This window comes from Carassius gibelio, chromosome A9 (genome assembly GCF_023724105.1).
Source record: "Carassius gibelio isolate Cgi1373 ecotype wild population from Czech Republic chromosome A9, carGib1.2-hapl.c, whole genome shotgun sequence".
Lineage (NCBI taxonomy): Eukaryota > Metazoa > Chordata > Actinopteri > Cypriniformes > Cyprinidae > Carassius > Carassius gibelio.
This window is the reverse complement of record NC_068379.1, coordinates 23,476,968-23,499,402: the sequence shown is the minus strand read 5'-3', so window position 1 is coordinate 23,499,402 and position 22,435 is coordinate 23,476,968. Positions and strand designations below refer to the sequence as shown.

At 35.8% G+C, this 22,435-nt stretch overlaps 1 protein-coding gene across 2 annotated transcripts in view; it reads left to right on the top strand.

Annotated features, from left to right (window-relative positions):
* LOC128020010 (adenylate cyclase type 5) overlaps positions 1-22,435 on the top strand; it is a 73,564-nt gene that overhangs the window by 23,808 nt on the left and 27,321 nt on the right. For both annotated transcript variants that reach the window (XM_052606504.1, XM_052606503.1), the window contains exons 2-3: positions 19,912-20,061; positions 21,242-21,363. In XM_052606504.1, the coding sequence (XP_052462464.1) occupies positions 19,912-20,061; positions 21,242-21,363 (272 nt within the window). The remainder of the gene's footprint in view (positions 1-19,911; positions 20,062-21,241; positions 21,364-22,435) is intronic.

Here is a 22,435-nt window from a genome sequence, read left to right as displayed (position 1 = left end):
TTGCAATTTTTAGTAATAAAGAAATGTTGTAGCCCTATGTTAGTGTTCCTAAGGTGTTAAAGATGCATATAGTTCCAATTAATATTTTAAATACTTTTTTTTTCAGTGTCCCCAAATCCCTTTTACATTTTTTAATCATTCCCTCCAGTTTGCTATATTTTGTTAAATGTAATTCACTTTAATATCTTTGATCATGAAACTTTACCATTTGAAACCTCTTGTGCTTCTCTTTTAAAATTTGACCAGAAAGTGTTTTTTGTTCGATATGACTGGCAGCTACAAAACGTGAGCAATTAATAGGTGGGAGAATAACATTAACACAGCATTTTGCTACTTACGAAAAGGTTGAAATAGTGGTGTGGCATGAATTATGTGTTGACAATTGTAAGCTGATGAACAGACATAATTTTAGTGTCACTATGGTAATTGCAAAAGAGAAATTGTTTCTTTGCTCCTCTCTCATCCTTGCATTTTAAGGCTCTTGTGCAGAATAAGGATTGAGAGAGAGATTTTCACATCAATCCTGTTTTACTCAATGAAGAAAGGTGGTATCTGAGACAAACCCATATTTGTCTCAATAAATCCACTGCACCTGATTTATCTCCGAACAGCAGAGTAGATCTGACATCATTTAACACCAAAGCTGAGCCGCACACAGGAAACTTTATGTTCCCCGTCTAAATTCCATACCATTTCAGGAAATGTTCTAGTTTTAATTCTCCGCTCTTCCGGATTTTCTGTCTAGTTTGTTTTCATTCAAGCAACAGGAAAGAATTAAATCGCTTATTCACATCAGATGAGCTGAACTGCAAATGTGATTTAATCACTCATTCGTGTCAGAGTGAAATTTCTATTCAAAGGAAAGGTTAATGTTCATCTCATTTGATTATTTTCTCTATTTAGATTCGGAATGAATTGATTAAACATTTGATTTCTTGATCTTTTTTCCACTCTGTAGGCCTATATTTTTTTGCATTCCACCTTCTTGGCTGTTCTTAGATATAAAAGTGTTTTAAAAATTAAACAAGTGCTCATACCTATATGGCTTCTGTGCTGTATTCCAAAATGAAGTGCATATGTGTGAACATCAGCCTCAGGATGAACCTGAGTTTATTTAAAGCGCGATTGCCACGGCAACTGAGTGACACTTTGGCATCCTTGGTAGCCAGAGTGTCTTCAAATAGTCAAGACTCCAGTGGGAGGAAAAGCTGGAATCTTAGACCTTTTGGGTAGAAGTTATGTAAAAATTTGAGCTGTCAAGTTGATGTGTTCTTTTAGTACAATTATTGATAAAAAAATTAATGCTTCCTTATTTCCTATCTTACATTATAAGAGACGCTCAACTTAATTTTCAATGAAAATTCAAATTCTTCTTCTTTGGTCATTTTTGAGTGAGATGCTAACGGTCTAATCAGATTCAATTATCTATGCTAAGCTAAGCTAAAAGTGCTACCACAAGACCCGGGGATTGGCTGAATGGATTCGAAAATGGTGAAACTAAACTTTTAACTCTAGGGGAGTTGGAAAACTATCCTATTTTCAAAAAACTCCCTTCCTTCTCCATTAAATAGGAACACTTGTACTTGTTCATTTAGGTGTTACGTCCAGCCGACTGTACAGTGCCTGGTTACATGTGAACTGGTGTGAAGGATGGTGCCAGGACTTGAACATATGAAGGAAACATTGGCTCAGTAGGACCAATCTGGCAGCCAGCCCGCTCCTGGCCTCTGCTGCCCCTGCTTGCCTGGCCCTCTGAGCTGCTCTTTCCATAGTCTCGAAGCCAACAATTAGCATTTTGAGAAATCTTGTAATTAGGAAAGCAAGGAGTGCGAGAGCGTTTGGGTTGCATCGATTGTTTACTTGAGTCATGTTTGGACAACATTAGAAACGTAAAGTCCACAGTGAACAAACTGTGTTCAATAAGATGTTTGTAAAATGTCCAGCATAGTCAATCGTTTACCTGTGCCAAATTTTCAGTCTTTGTAGGTGTGAAATTAGCAGCGGTATTCTGCCAGAAATTGATCTGTGGTGAAGTTTCAGTTGTCCAAGTGTTTGATTTTTCAAGATTAAATAGTTTTTCCTGTCTCAGTTTAAAATGCATAGACAGCTAGGATGACTTTCCAAAGAGCATAAACACTGTGATGTTTATGCTCTTTGGAGATTGTGAGTTTTGGGTGGGACCACCTAGATAATGGCTAATTGTTTTTGATTTTTACTGTCTAATAACTTATTTTAATTGTTGTTTTATTCTTAGTTTATAATAATAATGCTAATAGATGATAATGATAATAATAATAAAATAATAATAATAAATTATTTTAAAGGGGTCATATGATGCAATTTAAATTTCAACCCAAATGTTCAGATGTCTGCAGCGCATTTTGCGGAGGACAAGGACTGTTTCCTGTGAGAGTAGACTACAATACCGGTGTCTGTTTCTATAAAGTGGGGCAATTCCAAACTTATACAGTCTGTAAGTATGTTTTCATATGTAAAAGGATTTGCCACTGATGATTCAAATGCAAGTTTTAAGCAGTGTAGAGTAACTGTTAAAGCTTGTTGTTTTTAATTTGTCCGATCACAAATGCAGACATGGTTTTATGTTTACGCAGCGCGATATGCAACCCATCACATAAAAACACAATATAAGTGATTGTAATGGGTTTTATTGGTTTTGTCTTGTCGCGGCGGGACATGGCATCACAGTATATTAACGGGTGTAACATTTCAGTCACATGCTTGAGGCATTCAGCCAATCACAAGGCACTGGATAGCTGGCCAATCAGAGCACACTTCGCTTTTCAGAACGATGAGCTTTGTAAAAATCACGTTTCAGAAAGGCAGGGCAGAGAGTAGAAATGATAATGTACAGTATGGGGAAAATAATGTGGATTTTGAACCTTAAACCACATGAACACATTGCATTACACACAAAATAATTTTCTTTTTTATTAATGTCATATGACCCCTTTAATATAAATTCATATATATATTTATTATATGAGTGTGTATATTCATTCATTAATTTACCTTTATTTTGCACTTCCAACTTCACTAGTTGGGCAGAATTAACTTTGTTCAGATCAATATATATAATATGCTTTTTTTCACATAAGTGTTGATATTTTATTTGTGTTTATTTTATTTTATGCATTTAGAAGACGTTTTTTTCCAAAGCATTCAGGTTATAAATATTTTTTACCAGTATGTGTATTCCCTTGGAATTGAACCCACAACCATTTGCGCTGCTAATGTAGTGCAATATATTATAAAATTAAGAACTTAAGTTCTGAGATATTTTGATCTCTTTTAATGTTTACCAAACAGTTTGTACTCTTAAAAGCACTGAGTCTAAACTCCAAAGTTGAGGAATGCCATTAGTGTGTCCGCAGCACGGCTTGTAGACTGACTGTGTACTCTGTAAGACCCTGGTTTTGTGAGGTAGAAATTCTCATGGCCAGGCTTAGGGCTGTGTCTGGTTAGTTCTGCACATTAGCAGCTTTGCCTGAGCTCAGTAATGGGGGCTCAGAGGACCTGAACAATACTGCTCCCTGTCCAAACGCTTGTCCCAGCGACTGTAATCCACAAGTGTTCAAAAGGTGAAACATGTGAATTAGCCAAAGACATTATGTATTTAATGAGCCAAAAAATAGAGGATATATTTCCAACATCAACTGTAGTGGTTGCTATGAAAACAGCAATCCAAAAACTTTATTTATTTATTTTTATTTCTTTATTATTATATATATATATATATATATATATATTTTTTTTTTTAATTAATGGGAAAATGTAGTGTATGGAAGCATAATTGCCACCAAATATGCCAGTAACTAAATAATTGGGCTGATTTAGAGGAACTGTTAAATAGGTTGTATTTTGAGCTCAATAAAAGGTGTTATTTTAAATCATTGGTTCTCTCAAGCCTTTTGACTTGAAGGTCCAAACTGTCCAGTACAATATTCAATAGTAATATATTGTAGTTATATAATTTTATTTTCCTCTTTTCGTTTCTCACTGTACTGTATTTCACTTAAGTTTGGATGATTGTTTTCCATGTGGCTATTTTTAGCAGTATTCATGTTTGCGTTAAAGAACTTGATTGAAGTGTCTCCTGTTTAACCCAGGCTTTTTGAGACACTGCAGACATCACAAACTGGTCATCCATATTTCTGCAGAGAACATTGCAAGGATCGGATGAGATACCGCAGTGACAGACAGTGTTTGACACTTGACATATTGGTCTTGAAATGCAGTGGTTGAAACTCTGTTTAATGTGAGATTGACAGGCAGGCTTGTTGATGTCTGCTAGAGAATGGCATTGGCAGCATTAGAATTCATTCCTTCTCATTCAGTTTTTTCCTTTCCTTCTTGGAGATTCCCACACTCCAGAATTGATGCCATATGCACTTGCGGCCAAGGGGGAAAAAATACATCTGCTGTGTTGTAGCGTGGAAGAACGCATTTAATTAATACTTTTTTTCTTTTCTGGCATAAGCAAACTTTTCTGTGCTCCTCTGTTTGTTACATCTTTTTTTTTTTTAAGAAGAAACCCAAGCAGTGATGGTTACAGAGAGCATATAGGTGGAGTGGGAGAGAGTCTCCAGTGCAACTGAAGAGAGAGCGAGATACACAATTTAAATTTGCCCATTCCTCCTTTCACTGGGTGATATCTTTTTCAATATAGAACTCATGAAGAGTCAAAGGCTTATGTCCCTTAAGCCTGCTTGACCTAAGACGTCTTTAGTTGGTTCCCTTCAATGTTAAGAGAGTAGCTAACTAAAATTTGTGACAATATTAATGTAATAATGAATTAAGAAACACACAGAGGTTTGTTACTCTGAAAAATTATTATTATTATTTTAATTATTTTAAACCGTTTGTACTCCTTGACATTGAATGATTTACTCTATCGTTCAGTACCACCGCTCCCTATACGCATAGTATGCAGTTTGCATAGAGCTCCAACTCCTAGGGGGGAACTATCCCAGTTGCTCAAAAAAAAAATTCTATATTAATATTAACATACAGATGAATACAAATATAAACATGAACATATTTAAGGATGTTTATTAACATTTATTAATGTTTTAATTATCAAATGATGAGCTCATTGATGACTTCGCCTCCAGAAAAAGCAGGAGTGTGTGCCTTTAAAATTTTGGGATTCTCCAACGGATGAAGTACATCAGTGTTGATTTTTGGAGTGTCCATTTACACTGAGTGCAAATAGCCCGCCTTGTTGGTAGAAGCTAACCCGGCCCATATGATTGAGCTAGTCAACACTATAATAGACTATTTGCATCAGCTCCAGTGGTGAAGATGGTTCAGTGAGTGATGTAGTCGTTTTGACGCGATTGAGGGATTATCTCTTCGAGTGTGCATGAGCGCACGAGTCCTGAATGGCTTAAACACTGGCAAGAATTAAAAAGTAAAGCAATTCAGTTGAATGCAATTCATAAACTTTCACTTTAGTAGCTCGCTTATAGTGCAAACGCAATGTGATTTGAAGCCATTTGCATATTTTGAGAGGGAAAGAGATAGCACGCGGTCATTCACTTGTGCTGTTTTTTAATTACGTGTCACAAAGTATTCAAATTACTTAGTTATTTAATGAAGAAATATGAATTGTACCTCACCCTTAGCATTGTAATTATATAACCCGCTCCAGACAGAGATTGAGATTGTGCCACTGCACGTCGCACCAAACCTCGCACGGCAGAGATCATCAGCTTGAGATCGTTTTTTTTTTTTAGATCGACCTTTTTGTATGTATGTATCTCTGAGGGGGACTGGCAGTCTTCAGAAAAGTTTAGATGGTATTTTGTTTTCATCTTAACGCCATATAATGCATGTTAAACGAGCGTTCATAAGAGCAGCACTGCTTTATTTACAGCTGTAACCAAGGAAATGACGTTGCAAATTTTGAAATGATCTAATTTAGATTTAAAAACTGCTCATGCTGCATGTATGCTGCATCTTTGTTTGGATTGTGATTAAAATACAGCTGTTGCCTCTATTTTTAAATGGAAAGAGAACAGACAAAGCCTAAGTTTGTTTATATGAAGTGATTTTCTTTCATTTGTGTTTATTTATTTGATTTAGACTTTTTCACATTTCAATTGGGTTTTGTTATTTGACACGTTTCAATTTCACAACGAAATATGCAGCATTTAATTGAATCATTACATCACAAACATGAACATCTCTTACATTTTTATATAAAGTCCCTTTAAATGGGAATTGTAAAAGCAATAGTTTTCTATTAATGATTTCCAGTGCCACAGTTCTTGTCAGTCTCGTCACCAGTCCTGTCTTAACAACAGCCCACTGTAGGCTCAATTGAACAAATACTTTATACACAGGATCATGTTTTGATGAACACAAGCTCGTTTTGATGGTGTTCTGCACATTACCAGGCCTTTGATCTCCAGGAAACAGGCAAAACCTGTTCCGGCCCGCTGTGGCCAACTTCTGTCAAGATCCTGAGAGGCCAAGCACACCAGCTCGACCCGTCAGACAGGGGATGTCATTAGTGGGGGCATTATTAAAGTCATGATGGTTTTTGTGATTGACCTTGACCTTCTGGTGTTCAGCACAGAATGTCCCAGCAGTCAAGATGCATATGCGGATGCGCATAGTAATGTTAACTCTTACTCTAGAATTAATATCTTTATTTGTGAAACAAAACCATTGGAGATCAGTGTTTAATTTGGTTATTTTCAGTCCTTTCATGCTGACTCAGCTCTCCTATGTTCTGTAGGAATTCTGTTATTGGCAAACACCATCTTTGCCAAATACCTTTTTAATGATGGGTTTCATTTGAGTTTTGGTGCCATGACTGTTTAGAAGTCATGAAGGAATCATTTCATCCAAAAATGAAAATTGTCATAATTTACTCACCCTCATATCATTGCAAAGCTGTATGACAAATTTTCTTCTGAAGAACATTTAAAGAAGATATTATGGGGATTATCTTAGTGTGTTTTGTCTTTAAGATGGAAAACAATGGTCCCAAAACCATTTGGTTAACATCATTCTTCAAAATATCATCTTTTGTGTTAGAAGAAATAAGTCATACAAGTTTGGAATGACATGAAGGTGCATGGCAACGTTATTGGGTTCTTTTTGTTATTGAACTAACCCTTTAAAATGTCTGTTAAAAAACGCTTTGTAAGTGCTTAGTTTGTATGTTTACAGGACATGAAATATCAAATATTCAGTGTGTTTTTATTCAGTGCTGTTTCTTTTGTTAATAAATGCCTGTTTTGTACACGCCACTGTGTGTATATTTTGTGCCGCTTATTTTTTGTGTAGCTCTCTAAAGAGACATGGTCCCTCCGGCAATATACTGTATATTAAGCACCACTGTAGGCTTGAAGCTGTTGTTATTTTCAACCAGTGTGTCTGTTTCAGCATTCATTTCATAATTTTTCTCTAAAGCACAAAGTCACAGTGAAGTGGAATCGATCTGTCAGAAGTCCATTAATTCAAGGACTGTGGACTATTATGAGTACAAGGTCTTTCAAAAGCAGGTTTATGAAAACCCTCTTGTATATAATTAGTATTTTTAAGGTTGATGTATGTTTACATATTTAATTGTCTTCTAGGTATTCATCATGCAGTCTCACAAAAGGTTTTGTAAAAATAACCAAGATTATTTAATTTGCTGTAGAGAAGAATTGCAAATTGGCGAAGCATTTTAGCAAAGCCATTGTTTTATTTTTGGGTGACTACATTTTCTATTAGTATCTACTTCTGTCTATCTGTTAAGTAAATGTATCTTACTTTAATAATCTTAGACATTTGCACTGGAAAACAACAGCTAAAATAAATTGTTTTTGCATTGTAATTAGAAGGTACAGTAGAAGTTATTTCCATATTCTAGTGGTTGGGAGCAGAAATATTCAAGCCCCACATAATTTAGTTTTGTAAAGTTAAATAAAGATCAGTTAGTTAGTTGTGTTTTCAAGATTTCAAGATTTGAAGTTTTGCAAATAGAGCTCATTTTGTGCCGTCTAGACATTACATTAAGAATAGGTACTGATCTATTATGTTCTCTTCAGTTTATTCTCTTGCATCAGATAGTGGTTTAATAGGTTGAAATACTTTAAAGTGAGCCTCTATTTGCAAGCACTCCGATGCCACTGAAGAAAACCAAATGAAAAACAAGTTTCATGTGACTGGCCTGCAGACATGTCACTTGGTTAAAATACACAGAGCTGTTGTTGTTGGTCGCTCCACTATCGCTCTTACGGTCTTCACACACCTACTTGTTTTCTCTCATATGTTCTCCGGCAAAGACTGTCTGATGCCTTTTGAAAGTCTGTTCTCTGCATTCACTTTCATGTGTTGTTCTGCAACTTCTTTGCAGTCAGCTCAAAACAAAGAGACCAATCCAGAAGCATGACCTACTTAAATGTTTCATGCTAACAGGCCATGGTTATTTCTAACCACTTAAGACGAGATTGATCTCACAGCATTCCTATAATGCTATGAATACTTTGCCCTTGAAGGCAGAACATACTGGAGGACCATCTTGCATCCCTTTGGATGTGCATCTGTGGTCTGTGTTGCCATTGGGCGTGCTGTTAGAAAGCTGGAGTCCAACTCCAAGATTTTGTTCCGAAACCTAATGTGCTGCCTATGCAGGCAGCATTTTAAGGTATTAATTTCTTTTTAAATATATTTTAAAATGTTCTTTACTGCCACTTACGATCAATTTGCAGACTTGCTGAAATAAAGAATTGAAAAGCTTATTGAACAATAGTGAATGTATTTATTTAAATGTACGTGTGACTTTATTTTACCCAGTAATTATGTTTTATGTACAGTATATGTTCAGAATATGTTATTGTTATAATCTCTCTTGTCTTCTTTTAGGAATGCTGTTTCTGGCAGACAGAGTAGCTGCCAGTGCATAGCATTTCAAATTGATCATTTATGAGTTTCTGTTTCAGCAACTTCCTTAGAAGGCACAGCTGCCTATGTAGGGCATATACAGACAGCTCACTTGGTTTTGGAACAGAGCCCAAGAGTCTCGGTGTGAGTGTCTCCATTAGTGTTCGACCAGTATGTGTGGGCACTGGGCAGTAGTTGTAATGTTGTGCCAGATTCTAAAATAAATATACATTTAATAATAACCAATGCAAAGTCCACAAAATTGCTTAAAATACATTTATTTATTGTTTATCTTTCATGAAAAAAAAACAGAATTGTGTGTTACTCAATGATTTGGTTGTCTGTAGATGTTGGTAATGGAAAAAAGCTGCCAACAGATTTGTTTTTTTTCTTCCATTTTAATCTGCCATATGGGCATGGATATTGGCCAGTGACATCTCAAAATTGTTGAATACTGGCTGTTGGATTGGTTTAGAAAATCACAAATGAGCTCTTTTATTTGTAAGTGTTTCATGTCTTCTAATATAGAGCTAACTGGTGTTATCAAGTTTTTCTGCAACACCCAAGTGATGTGTCTTTTGTCTTTTCGAGATCAGTGGTTTTCTATCCAGCTTCGGAGCCAAAGCCCTGTGCATGTTGCATGTCTTCCTTATCTGACACGTCATTTCATTCATTAAAGCGATAGTTACACCTACGTCCTCTGTCCTCCGCTGGAACACCACTCTCTCGTGAACATGCGACTGACAGTTAGCTGAAGCTAGACATTACGGTTTATAAAAGTTTTAAATATGAATATTTTTCTTACATAAAATCGATTCACTTCAGGAGGCCTTTATTAACCTCCTGGAGCAGTCTGGAGTACTTTGTAGGACTGATGGATGCACTTTATTGGACTTCAAAATCTCAACACCCATTCACTGTCCATTATGAAACTTGGAAGAGCCAGGACGTTTTTTTTTTTATATAACTCTGATTGCATTCATCTGAAAGAAGAAAGTTATTTACACTGGCTTGAGGGTGAGTAAATCATGAGGTAATTTTCATTTTTGGGTTAACTATCCCTTTAATGGCTCTGCTGATGGTCTGAATCAGGTGTCATAAATAACAAAAAATGCTTAATGTGCAGGATTGATCTGGACACTGAAGTCAGAAATTTCAGTATGAGCCTTTGAGTTTTATAGGTCTATTCTCAATGATGGTCTTATTTGTCTCTTAATTTCTCTAAAGAGATTTTAGGAGAAACATCTGAGACAGAGTTGACACTTTAATGAAACATGGCTAAAGATGGTCTCTTAAGCTATGAAAGAGTCAACGGAGCGATAATTTTTCCTCAGAGTATTATCTGTCACTGCTCTCATGTACCACTAAACTCTAGACTTGAAGCTGCTAATAACAACAACAACAAAGAGTGAAAAATAAGCTTTAGAAAGAGGCAAAATAATGCAATACTTCATAGAAGTTCCTCAGTTGTGTCCTAGGCTGATGGTATAATGCACCTGAAAACAAGAGCAGCCTGAGGAGTCATTCGTGTGAAAGCACTGTTATATTCTGAAGACACTGTTTGATTAGTTTGTGACATTTAGAGCCCGTTAACGGCTTCTTTACATAGATGAACCTCAAATGACCTGCATTGGGAAGGCTGTTGGATGCATTTTTCCAAGCCTTTCTGTGGCTACACCACATGATGCTATTCAACAATTTTTTAAGAAGGTTTAAAAATGCTTCATGAATGCATACAGTATATATTTCATAAACTTTGATCATAAACAACATACACCCTTAGCATAATGAGGAGTACAGTTATTTGAATAAAACTAATCATTACGAGGGTGATGACATTCATTAAAAACTCGCATTTACCCAAGTTTAATAGTTTGATCGTGGTTGCCGTCTCTTAGCAACAATTTGTTCCAGTCATCATAGAGAATTATATTCCCTAGTGGAAGACCGTTATCATTCGGGTAACCCTGGGTTTTCCAAATGGAAACTGAGGGAAAAAATCGCTAATTTTGAAGCAGTTATGTTCATTTTTGAAAACGTACGTTTTTAATAAATAACTAGATAAGAACATTTGGGTTGTGAGTGTTTGTGAAGTTTACATTGTAGAACAAAACATTGAAGTACAGTATCATCACGTTATGTTTACCACAGGCTTTATTTTATTAAGAAATTGAAAAACACCATTATAAAACCCCTTAGGAAAATCTTGAAAGAACCCACGGCAAATTACTCTTCCGGGTTGTGATGACCTAGTTCCCCCACTCTGTATGTTGATTGATTTTACCTTCATCACAACAGATCTGCAGTGAATGGGTGTTCAAATGGCATCAGAATGGGATTTCAAATGACATGATCCACCAATAATTCATGACTCCAGTTCATTAACATAAATTCATGTTAATTGATGAACTGGATCAGTGTTAATGTTTATGTTTTTAACTTTAAACTGGCTAAAATGCAAGTCCTCTATCTATACTAAAGTTGTCTAGTCATTTAATGGCCATGCCAAGAAGATAAATATTGGCTTGGAATTGGTCAGTATGTTAATATCTGTGCATCCCTATCCTGCATTTGTGCTTTTTTATGGTGTTGTTTTTTGATGGTATCCATCCCATCCCCATTGATTTTACTTTATGAAAAACAGCAGCTGGTACAATCTGCTAAACTTCTCTTTGTGTCTCCTATTGAAAGACCCTTATTCACCATGAGTAATGGAAAAAATATGTTTTAGGTGAACTAACCCTTAAAGCCACAGGCCACATGACTGACTGGTTTATAAAGTGTTTAAAAGTGAATCTTTGAAGTTAGTGCTTCATTAGTTGCAAGAAGTTGGGTGGGTAACAGGATATGGCCAGTTACAAGCATTTCTGAATGGTGACCCATACATAGATTCTGCTTTCGTTGTGGCTTTATACCATTAATTAATAATACTGTACGGTAATGGCAAACAATAACTACATCCACTAGAGAGAAGCATCCTTTGCTTCTCTGCTAAGATGAGAGAGAGGTTCCCAAGAGCTGCTATGCTTTTTTTTTTGCAAGATGCGTCCTTGGAAAACCTCTAGCTTCTTTCTGCTAGTGGATGAATGTCTATCCTGGGGAAGTTTTCAGTATGCAAGATTCTAATAAGCTACTAATGTATGTTTGATCAAGATTGTATTTTAGCAGTGGTCTGGAGCTAATATATATAGCCATATTGCGCTGCCACAAGTGAAATTGCACATGTTAATAATCTCTCCATATATATATATATATATACATATATATATATATATATATAGAGAGAGAGAGAGAGAGAGAGAGAGAGAGAGAGAGAGAGAGAGAGAGAGAGAGAGAGAGAGAGACTAAAAACATATTTGGATGTTAATTTGATGTATGGTATATTACTGTTCATACTGTAAGTTTTGGGCTTGGTAGGGTTTCTTTTTGAAAAACATTAATACTTTTATTCAACAATGATAATTTTACATCTACTCGCTATAGAATTGATTGGGTGATAAACTTTCTTTAATGTTTTGATTGATTACATCTGAATGATGTGGAGGGAGCCGTGCTAGTGACATCAAAGGGCTGCCAAAGCTCAGAGCCACATGTGGCTGGTGTTTGCTGGGGCTATATTTGGAGTATGTGTATGCTGCGTTTGTTTTGATGTGGAGGATGAAAAATTGAAAATGCTTTTTATTCTTTTTTATTTTGCCAGTATGCCTAGCCTTTCTTTTCAAAGGTGCGACTCAGAATGTGACATTTAGGCCGCTTTCAAAATCAAGCCTGTCTTGGAACAACAGTGTGACTGTGAGAGCACTCTGAAGGTCTCTGTGCTGACTACACAGAGAAGATTGTCCTTCAAAAAGACATGGACAATTCTCAAGTGCATTGTCTTCTCTATCAATGTTTTATCGCCACCTTGTTTTACGTAATCCGTATAAAGCCCTGCAGGCAGATAATTGTATTTTAGAGCTGACTCTGGGGAGTTCTGCTAGCTACTGTCATGACCTTCCTATCATGTGAGGTCACATGAGCTTCCTGTCATGGAGAAAGGGAACACAAGACTGAGTTCAAAAGACATTTCCTGGCAGAAAGAGAAATGGTAATATAAATGGTGGCAAATGTTCTTTTCAATGACTAAGGTTTATTCATACTTTTGTATGTATTCTTTATGTACGATGAATGCAATAATAATTATTCCTCACTTTTTAAGCATTATTAGAAAATGACTTTGAAATTGAAAAGTCTATTTACAATTTAAACTTTTATCAAAAATCAGATAGCTACATTGATGCAAGTTATATCTATCAGTTTGTTTGTTTTTATATTAAGGACATTTTAATCTAAAAAACATTCAGACACATAATAAATTTAACTTATTAAACTCGACTATATATTAATGAGCGGCAACAATTAAGCATTTATTTCACTTCAAAAACGATAAAGGAGCTTGAATAAGTTAGTGAATCTTTTATTTCAGTAAAAACTGTAATATTCTAAAATATCACAATTTAAAATAACTGTTTTCTGTTGTAGTATTAAAAAGAAAAAATGTATTGCCTTGATGGCAAATCTGAATTTTTAGCAGCCGTGGATACAATAATCAGTGTCAGATGATAATTATCAATCTTGAAAATCATTATCATTGTTTTTGCTGCTTAATATTTTTGTTGAAACCATAAAACTTTTTTTTGTCAGGATTCTTTGAGTAGAAGTGTCAAAAGAAATGCATTAATGTAGAATATAATTTTATTATATCGTTTTACTGTCACTTTTGGTAAATTTTTACTGTATCCTTCCTGATTAAAGGAAATTAAAAATAAAATCTTACCAAACCCAAACTTTTGAACGATAGTAGTCCGAAAAGCTGAGCGAGTTGCACTACTATTTTTAATCCCCAAAACTTCTGATAAGATAATTTACCTCTTCAGTGCCTTAAACGGCTAAAATCCTTCAGTCAAATGAGATGTGGCCTTTCTTTTGAACCGATACAGACAGCAGACCAATCAAACGGGGGACTCATATTCAGACAAATATTGACTCTTGGCACATTTTGCTTGGTGGGATTGTTATGGTGCCGGCAGCAATCATTAATCTCTCTGAAATAATGTTTTTGCTGTGCCTGTTCCCTAGTTACAGTTCATGCCATCTGAGGCAGTACGCTTCTGTGAACACAGTCATCCAGCTCAGCCAGCCATGCCTCTCCACAGCCCTGTGGAACAGCTCTATCCCTGCTTTTGCTCCCATGATGATTGACGACTATATTACATAGAAAATGAGTTGTTGACTGTGTCTTATTGTTCAGGTTGCACTCTTTATAAACGCACCATGACCCGTTGTCTGTTATTAAATCCATATTCATCAAAGATGCATGAGGACCTTCTCCTGGCACAGCAGTATGTTGACTATAATATTAGACTAAACATGCTGTGTATGAGGCCACAATCCTCATATTTCTTTTTTTAAGCGAAGGAAACATAAGCTTTCTGTGAACAAGTATGCAAACATGTTTGCGTTCTCAAACGTTACTGTGGTGGTAACAAATACCCATACTCAGGGGAATTGAAAAGTTTGCTACAAATGCCTGCACCACTGAACTGGATGGACAAAATAAAAATACATTGGAAAATAAAAAGATGTTATGCTTTAAAATTCAAAACTTTAATAACTCTTTTGCTGCAATAAGAATACTTCACATCTTTTAAGCAGATTATGCATGCAAATGCTCCAACCAGCCTTCTCGTTCATTATCACTGGTTTATTTTTCTTCTTTAATAGCATGGAATTGGTCTAGCTCAGAACAGTCAGAGCTGTCCATTAGATGTTTTGGACCTCAAGGTTCAGTTTGTTCCTCATACTTTATCATTACTGTTCACCTTCCTAGAATAATGCATACCAGTATCATCCATTACACAGACTGTGTTGAGGGTGTTTTCTCCTGAGTATCAATGTTCTATTACGTTATGTTGCATGACATGCTGTGATAAATAGCATATATAGGGATGCTATTTTGAGGAGTAATTCAAATGCCTATAGTGTGTTTTATGCTTATGCTACAGATTCCATACTAACATTAGTTTGCATTTCAACCAGCTTTTGTTTCAGCATGTGCTTTTGTGTGTTTTTTGTTGTTAGCTTTATGTACAGCAGCTAGCATTTACATGGATGGCTATCAGGTAAATTAAGTTTTATATATATATCATATATATCATTGTATAAGTCTAGCATAAACAGCAATTAAATATATATATAGATAGATAGATAGATAGATAGATAGATAGATAGATAGATATTATTTTAAATAAAATATTTAAAGTTTGCGGCATAGAATCTTAAAAATACGTCCGATAGTTTTACACACCGGTCTGTTATTGTGGCGACATTTCCATGCCTCAAAATGTGACAAAGAATGAAACAAACTGTGATTGGATGCTAAACATGTCAGTCAAAATGGCCTCATGGGCGGGCCTTGGCCAATGAAAGCTGTCATGAATTCCAGACCTTCAGCCTGAAGGTCTGACTACGTGAGACTAGCTTTAAGACTTTGAGTTTACTCAACTTGTAAAAAAATGTGTGCTTTCAGGGAACATAGTCAAATAGGTTACATAAACTAAGAAGTAATCATAATTTATACTCAAGTATCAGAGTTCAATAAGGTACCATTTTGAATTAAAATTAGTCTTAATATTGCACATTATTAATGTAAAACACTCACTTTTGGCAGCCCTTTTAGCCCAAACAATTACATCTGTAATGTCAACTTTTTCTACATTAGATCCTTCAGTCTTTTAAATAGTCTAAGTTAGATTTCTTACAGTGCATCTTCCTGGGATGTGTTTTTTCCCCTCCATGTAAACAGTTATTAGTTTGCCGATAACTAGTTGGAGTACTACTGTAGTTGTTATAACATTTCCCAGGCTCAACTCATTGAAAGGTACTCGGACTGTGGTTGATCGCTTTACTTCACAGTCAGGTGGTTTTTAATTCTCTGAGCAGGTGCCAAAAGTCAAACTCGAGACTAAGTAAAACATAAGAATCAAAACCTATATCATCACCCAAGTATTTTGAACCTTTTCGAATCTTTTTCGCACTGCTCTGCAAAGACCACCAGTTCAGAATCCTGCTATAAGAACCCCCCCCCCCCCCATTAGCAGTCAGATCCCCCGCATTCCTGCGTCTGAGAAGAAGCACTTTTATGTATCCCCTCCTACTCAGTGACTGAGTTATTCTGCCAACTTCCTAGTAAGGACATTATGGAACGTTATAGTGTGTATTAATAGAGAGGATCATTACTCAGGAATATTTGCATTGCAGCACGTGTGTGCGTTTCCATGGCTCTGGTTGAGTTAATGCACAACTGGCCCAAAGCTCCTGTGCTCAATGCAGCAGACAAGCAACACTGCAGCTGCTGCTCCCAGATAATGTTGTAGCCTAATATCACCTATTCAATCAGCAGAACATAGCTGAGGTGAAATGAAAAGACACTCATCTGTTTGTGATGGACTCGCTTAGTCTTGATGCTGCAATGGCTGAGGGATCAACATGCATGGAAGAAATGGAGATCTAGATGTGTTTATTTATATGTGTGACACACAACCCGTAGTTTCTCACACTTTGCTTTCAGCCTCTTTTCACTCCTCTGTCTTTTTCATGAGTTCTCTTGTGATTTTTACATTGCTTTACTGGATAGTATTAACTCGCTATAAATGGACAGTTCACCAAAATAGAAATATAGTTCCGAACAGTTCTTAATGCAGCGCTTTTCAGTGTGTACACACATCAGGTGTCAACACATCTTTGTAATATTTATTTATCTATTGTAAATATTAGGCATTTAAGATTACATTAAGATTTCTAAAGCTCATTTAAAGTGGATTGTTAAATATACTCATTTAATAACGCAAAATGTAATCTTTAGCATATCCAACATGAATATTTTGGGGCATTAAAAATGATTGATTCTAGCAGTTAGTGTTTTATTTGTAATTTATTTAGGCAAAGTAGTACTTAATTTCAATATTGGCCATTTATCAGTTATTGGTTATAAAATAATAATAATATCCTTGACCATTCTGCATATTCTAGTTATTGACTCATTCAGTGCCATTTTATCATCAATGAAGTAAAAGATTAGCCTGGTAATACCAGACTCTGCTACTTCACTTTGCTTCGTAGACAGAGTCTGGAATGGCATAATAGAGAAGTGTTTTCTCTCTCGCTAGGGGGCGCTTGTCTGAAGTTTAAAATCATTGGTTACCGTAAGTCAATCAGATACATTTAGTTATGACGTATGTTATGCGCCTGTACAGCCGCATCGAAGCACAGACATCATGCATCGAACTCAAATCTGTGATTGAACTTCCACTGTAAACCTGTTGTAAACACATGATGATGCGAGCGAAATACCGGAGTGAACATGGCTGTAAACGACTTTTGCAGTTTGAAAAAGAGTTGAATGTTCTCCATAACTCCATAATTGCATCCAGTGTCTCGTTTCCCATTTCCGCGGTCGTTTCAGTTTTCGATTTCTCTAACCAACAATGGAAAACTCGGCGCTTAGCATCTACGTCACGGCTCTCAGTCCGCCCTCTGTTCGTTGATTGGCCCGGCTGTTTCCAGACCGGTGGCAAACAGAAAGCTCTGACGCTGTATCAGACTGAGTACAGAAGCGAAATGAAATTGAGCAGAAGTAGGAAGTCTGACGTAGTCAGGCTAGTAAAAGATGGCATGATGGACCATATTTAAATGTGAGCCCTGGAGGAGGGGAAAATCATTCAATAGTGAATTCTGTTTGGTCTGATTCTCACAAAAAGGGATTGAACGGAGTTTTTATTGAGTTTCTTCTGTGTGATGCTTCCTTAAGTGTGGTGCCAAGTCCAGGTGGCTTGTTTTTGCGCACGCACACTGTAATCATTATTGATGGCCCTTATCCACTCTGAGTAACCAAAGTTTTTTCCATTTTCTATGACGTTAGGCACAAAAGGACATTTGATGAAAGTTGACTGTACTGGTTTCTCATTAGATGTTAGTAGTGTTTCATAAAACCATAAAAGCAGAAGAGGATTAAGCTTGCCCTGATGATGTCATTACATTCACCTTCTATCTTTCCACACTAAAAATGTTTGGCAGCACTTGACCGCTCCAAAAGCTGCATCTTTTATTGGACGTATTGCAACATGTTTTTTTTTTTTTGTTGTTTTTTTGTTTTTTGCATATTGACATTTGTAAAATTCAACTATTATTGGTCCTTTTTGGACCTTAATCACCGAATAATACAATCTTTTTTACTAGCCATTTAAGCAAAGATACACGGTAACGAGTAAAAATAGAGTGATTGTTATTTAGCCCATCATATCTGACCAATTATAGGGGAATAAAGCAAAAGAAAAGCAAAGTTATGTTAACAAAATCCATATTAAGGGCAAGCGTCTGGTGCGTCTGTGTTTTGAACCCTGAGGTCATTTCAGAGATATGTCTGCTGAAGTTCAGTCCAGTTCAAGCAAAGATATTATGGGAATGTGTCTCGCTGCCACTGATACTAGTTTTAGAAGGAGTACAGACGCCCTGTTCCTGACCCCACATGTGGAAGAGAGGGAGGTTAACCCAGATAAATCGAAGCGCGTTGAAACTGGACCGCTTCAACTTGTTTGGCTAGTCTTTATCATGCACTCTATTTTAAGTTTCCAGACTTCCTGGATTTGCTTTGTCTTATTAGAACCACAAACTCATCTTGGACATTACAATGAGAAAATCTAATAAGGCATTTTCATGTCTATGTGTACTTGATACTTTTCTGACTTACAGTTCCCAATTAATTTGTTGGACAAGAATGCAACCACAAATTCAGGATTGGGGTAACTAAATGCAATAATTTATGAAAAACCTTGGAAAAACAACATCGATGTACCACTAATTATGATTGCTACTAAGTTACTCACCCTCCATGATGTAGATGAGTTTGTTTCTTCATCAGGACAGATTTGGAGAAATTTAGCATTACATCACTTGCTCACCAGTGGATCCTCTACAGTGAATGGGTGCCGCCAGAATGAGAGTTCAAATAGATCCTACACACTACTACAAACTCCAGTCCATCAGTTAACATCTTGTGACATAAAAAAAGCTGCATGTTTGTATGACAAAGTCCTCTCCATTGTCCTCTAACTTCAAAATCTACCAACATGGTTTATAACGGTTTCTGACTATTCGCTTTTATACTCTGCTCGATCTTTGCATACTTTCTTACAGAAACACAGTTTTTTACTTCACGAGATGTTAACTGTTAGACTGGATTGTTTGGATTATTTGTGCATTATTGTGATGTTTTTAATCAGCTGTTTGAGCTCTTATTCTGATGGCACCCATTTACTGATGAGGATGCACTGGTGAGCAAGTAATGCAATGCTTTTTCATAGAGAAACAAACTCCTCTACATCTTGAATAGCCCGAGAGTGATTGAAATTTGAACAAAATTTAGCACATTTTCATTTTCTGGCAAACTATTCCTTTACTCCTCAGTGATCCACAATAGCAACACTTGTTTAAAACATTCGCATAATAGCCATTTCACTAAATATGTGCCAAAACGATATAAAACATCAGCTCTCATTCTGAAATGCATCATAAAAATAGTTTGGCAGACATTTATTACAGAATGCCAGGGTTGCACAACAGACTCCATTGAGTAAATCATAGATAAACTACTCCAGATGATTGTCAACGTAATCTAATGAAACTTTATTGGAGTTCTCTGAGATTGAACGTACTGAAAATAAAACCTAAATCATGAATTTGATAACAAGTGGCTTCTTAAAATCATACAAAATAAGATAGTCCATACACTAAAAGTCAGTAGGGTCCAGTGCTGTTCGGATTAAGTAAATGATGAGAGAATTTTTTGGGTGAACTATTGTTTAAAGCCAACAGCACATATATTATCAATATCATTGTTTGGGTCTCTGAAGGTGAAAGAGTACGCTGTCAAGTTCCATGTTGTTTGATACCGTGTTCTACTTTCTTTTCCAGCTGGTGTGCAATGTCCTGATCTTCTCCTGCACTAATATAGTTGGCGTGTGCACACACTACCCAGCAGAAGGCTCACAGAGACAAGCCTTCCAGGAGACCAGAGAATGTATTCAAGCCCGCCTGCATTCTCAGAGAGAAAACCAGCAACAGGTGAGTTAACCAGATATCATGAGAGCACATATTCATTTCTAATGACATTCTTCGAGACTGAAAGATTTAATGTTAAAAGTTAACAGAAATATACACCATCATTCAAAAGTTATTAGTCAGATTATTATTGCTCAAATAAATCCAGGCTTGGTGAGCATAATAGATATCTTTCAAAAACATTTAAATAAGTATCATAATCAGCCACCCAAAGTACCATAATTAATACCATGGTATTTATTTAAGCACATGGGAGAACAATATAAAAACTGAAGAATATTAGCATGCAACATTCTATGAACGTTTCCTTTTTTCTTTCTTCCATACTCCAATATGTGTGGGGAAATAGCCTCAGATTTGCTTGGAATGAAGCTAAATGAATGAAAAGTCTTTCAGCTGGAGTCCATTCATACTGTATGTCCATTGATTTTCAGTAAAGAATTGAAACCGTGAGAAAACGAGTGCACGGAGACATGCAGTGCTGATTCATTTGTGAGATTAGAACCACATCCTTGAACAGTACGGAGATTAATAGTGGCTCCAAAGTAGAAAATAATAATAATAATGTCAGTTTCTGCAAGCACAGAAGCCCACAGAGGCCATTCATCATTTTTTCAACAAACATTTAGCTTATCAAGCCTTTTGAAAATAACACTATGGTCTCTAGATGACTTACCAGTATTCAATAGCAATTTTCCTGCCACAGTTAGTGTATTATATGGAATATTTATTTATGTTATGTTTGTTTTTGTTTTAATTGTTTGTCTCTTGGTTTACTATTTAATTTTATGTATTGGTTCTTCCTTTTTAAAAATAATTTTTTTCATCAGTTATTTTTATTTATTTGAGTTTATACGGTTAATAATAGGTATTGCTTTAGTTACTGTATAAATTCATATAAATATATAAATAAAAATAAACGTTATTAGATAAGCAACATTGTTCAGTTTTTATATATTGAAATATCATATTGTTAGCATCTGATAGCATCACTGGTACCACAGTGATTTTAGTAAGTGGTACAGTATAGGCTAAATTAGAATTAATGTCATTTTCTGCAGTTTCCTCCAGTTTTCTCTATTCTTGATAGTAAGATGATACCCATGTCTTTCAGCAGAGAAAAATGGATTGAGTAGATAGATACACATGGTCTTTCCCTTACTATCACTGTCGTCAATTTCAGGAACGCCTCCTCCTCTCTGTGCTTCCTCGACATGTCGCCATGGAGATGAAAGCTGACATAAATGCCAAACAAGAGGATATGATGTTCCACAAGATCTATATTCAGAAGCATGACAATGTGAGGTAAGAGGGACTCCTCAAATAGCCTGAAAGATGGTAGTCAAAAAAACCTTTCCAGTCCATAGTTGCTATTATTTTTACTATAATTATGTTAGTACGTAGTTAGGTTATGAGATTAATGCTTTTCCAAAAACCCAGTGAGCTGTCCTACACAGTTACCCTCTTGGTAACTGAAAGTGGAACTTCACACGCAAACACAAAATCTGCAGCCATTAGCATGTTGCCCAAATAAGAACATGACTCCGTCACATTATTAGATGTAACATTTCTGCATTGCATGAAATATTAGTAGGCTATATTTACATTTGTGAGCATTTCTCTCAGACCATCTACATCTCAGATGTTATTTATTTATGTATTTTATAGTATTTTTTTTGATCTTTTATAATATTATTTTAGAATTTAAGTACTTACTTTTGGGGATGCTTTCTCTGTAAAAAAAAAAAAATATATATATTTTATATGTGTATATATATATATATATATATATATATATATATATATATATTGACTAGATATATGTGTGTGTATATATATATATATATATATATATATATATATATATATATATATATATATATATATATATATACATATATATATATATATATATATACATATATATATGTGTGTATATATATGTATATGTGTATACACACACACACACACACACACACACACTATACTGATTTCAGTGCTGTCCTGATAGACAGAGAACTAGGTTTTGGAACGGAGTTTATAAGTATTTTATAAATCTGATAAGTGTTTGATATTGCACCCTCTTGTGGTTTTTAGAGAAGAAAACATTCACTCATCTCTTTTTCCAGCTGACCATCCATGTGTCAAGACCGCTCTTCTGAGCGTCTACAGACACTTTCCCACTGATAACATGCCAATTTCAAAAGCACCAGACTGGTTGGACAGTCACAAGAGGCTCTGTTAAGTGTAGCCTGTTGTTTCACCTCATGTCGGTCTTTGATTTGTACCTCTGCTTTAAACACGGCTGTAATCTTATGAAGACTGGAGAGTTTAAAACCATGTGGGTCTCAGGTCAATGACAAAAGGCAACTCTGGA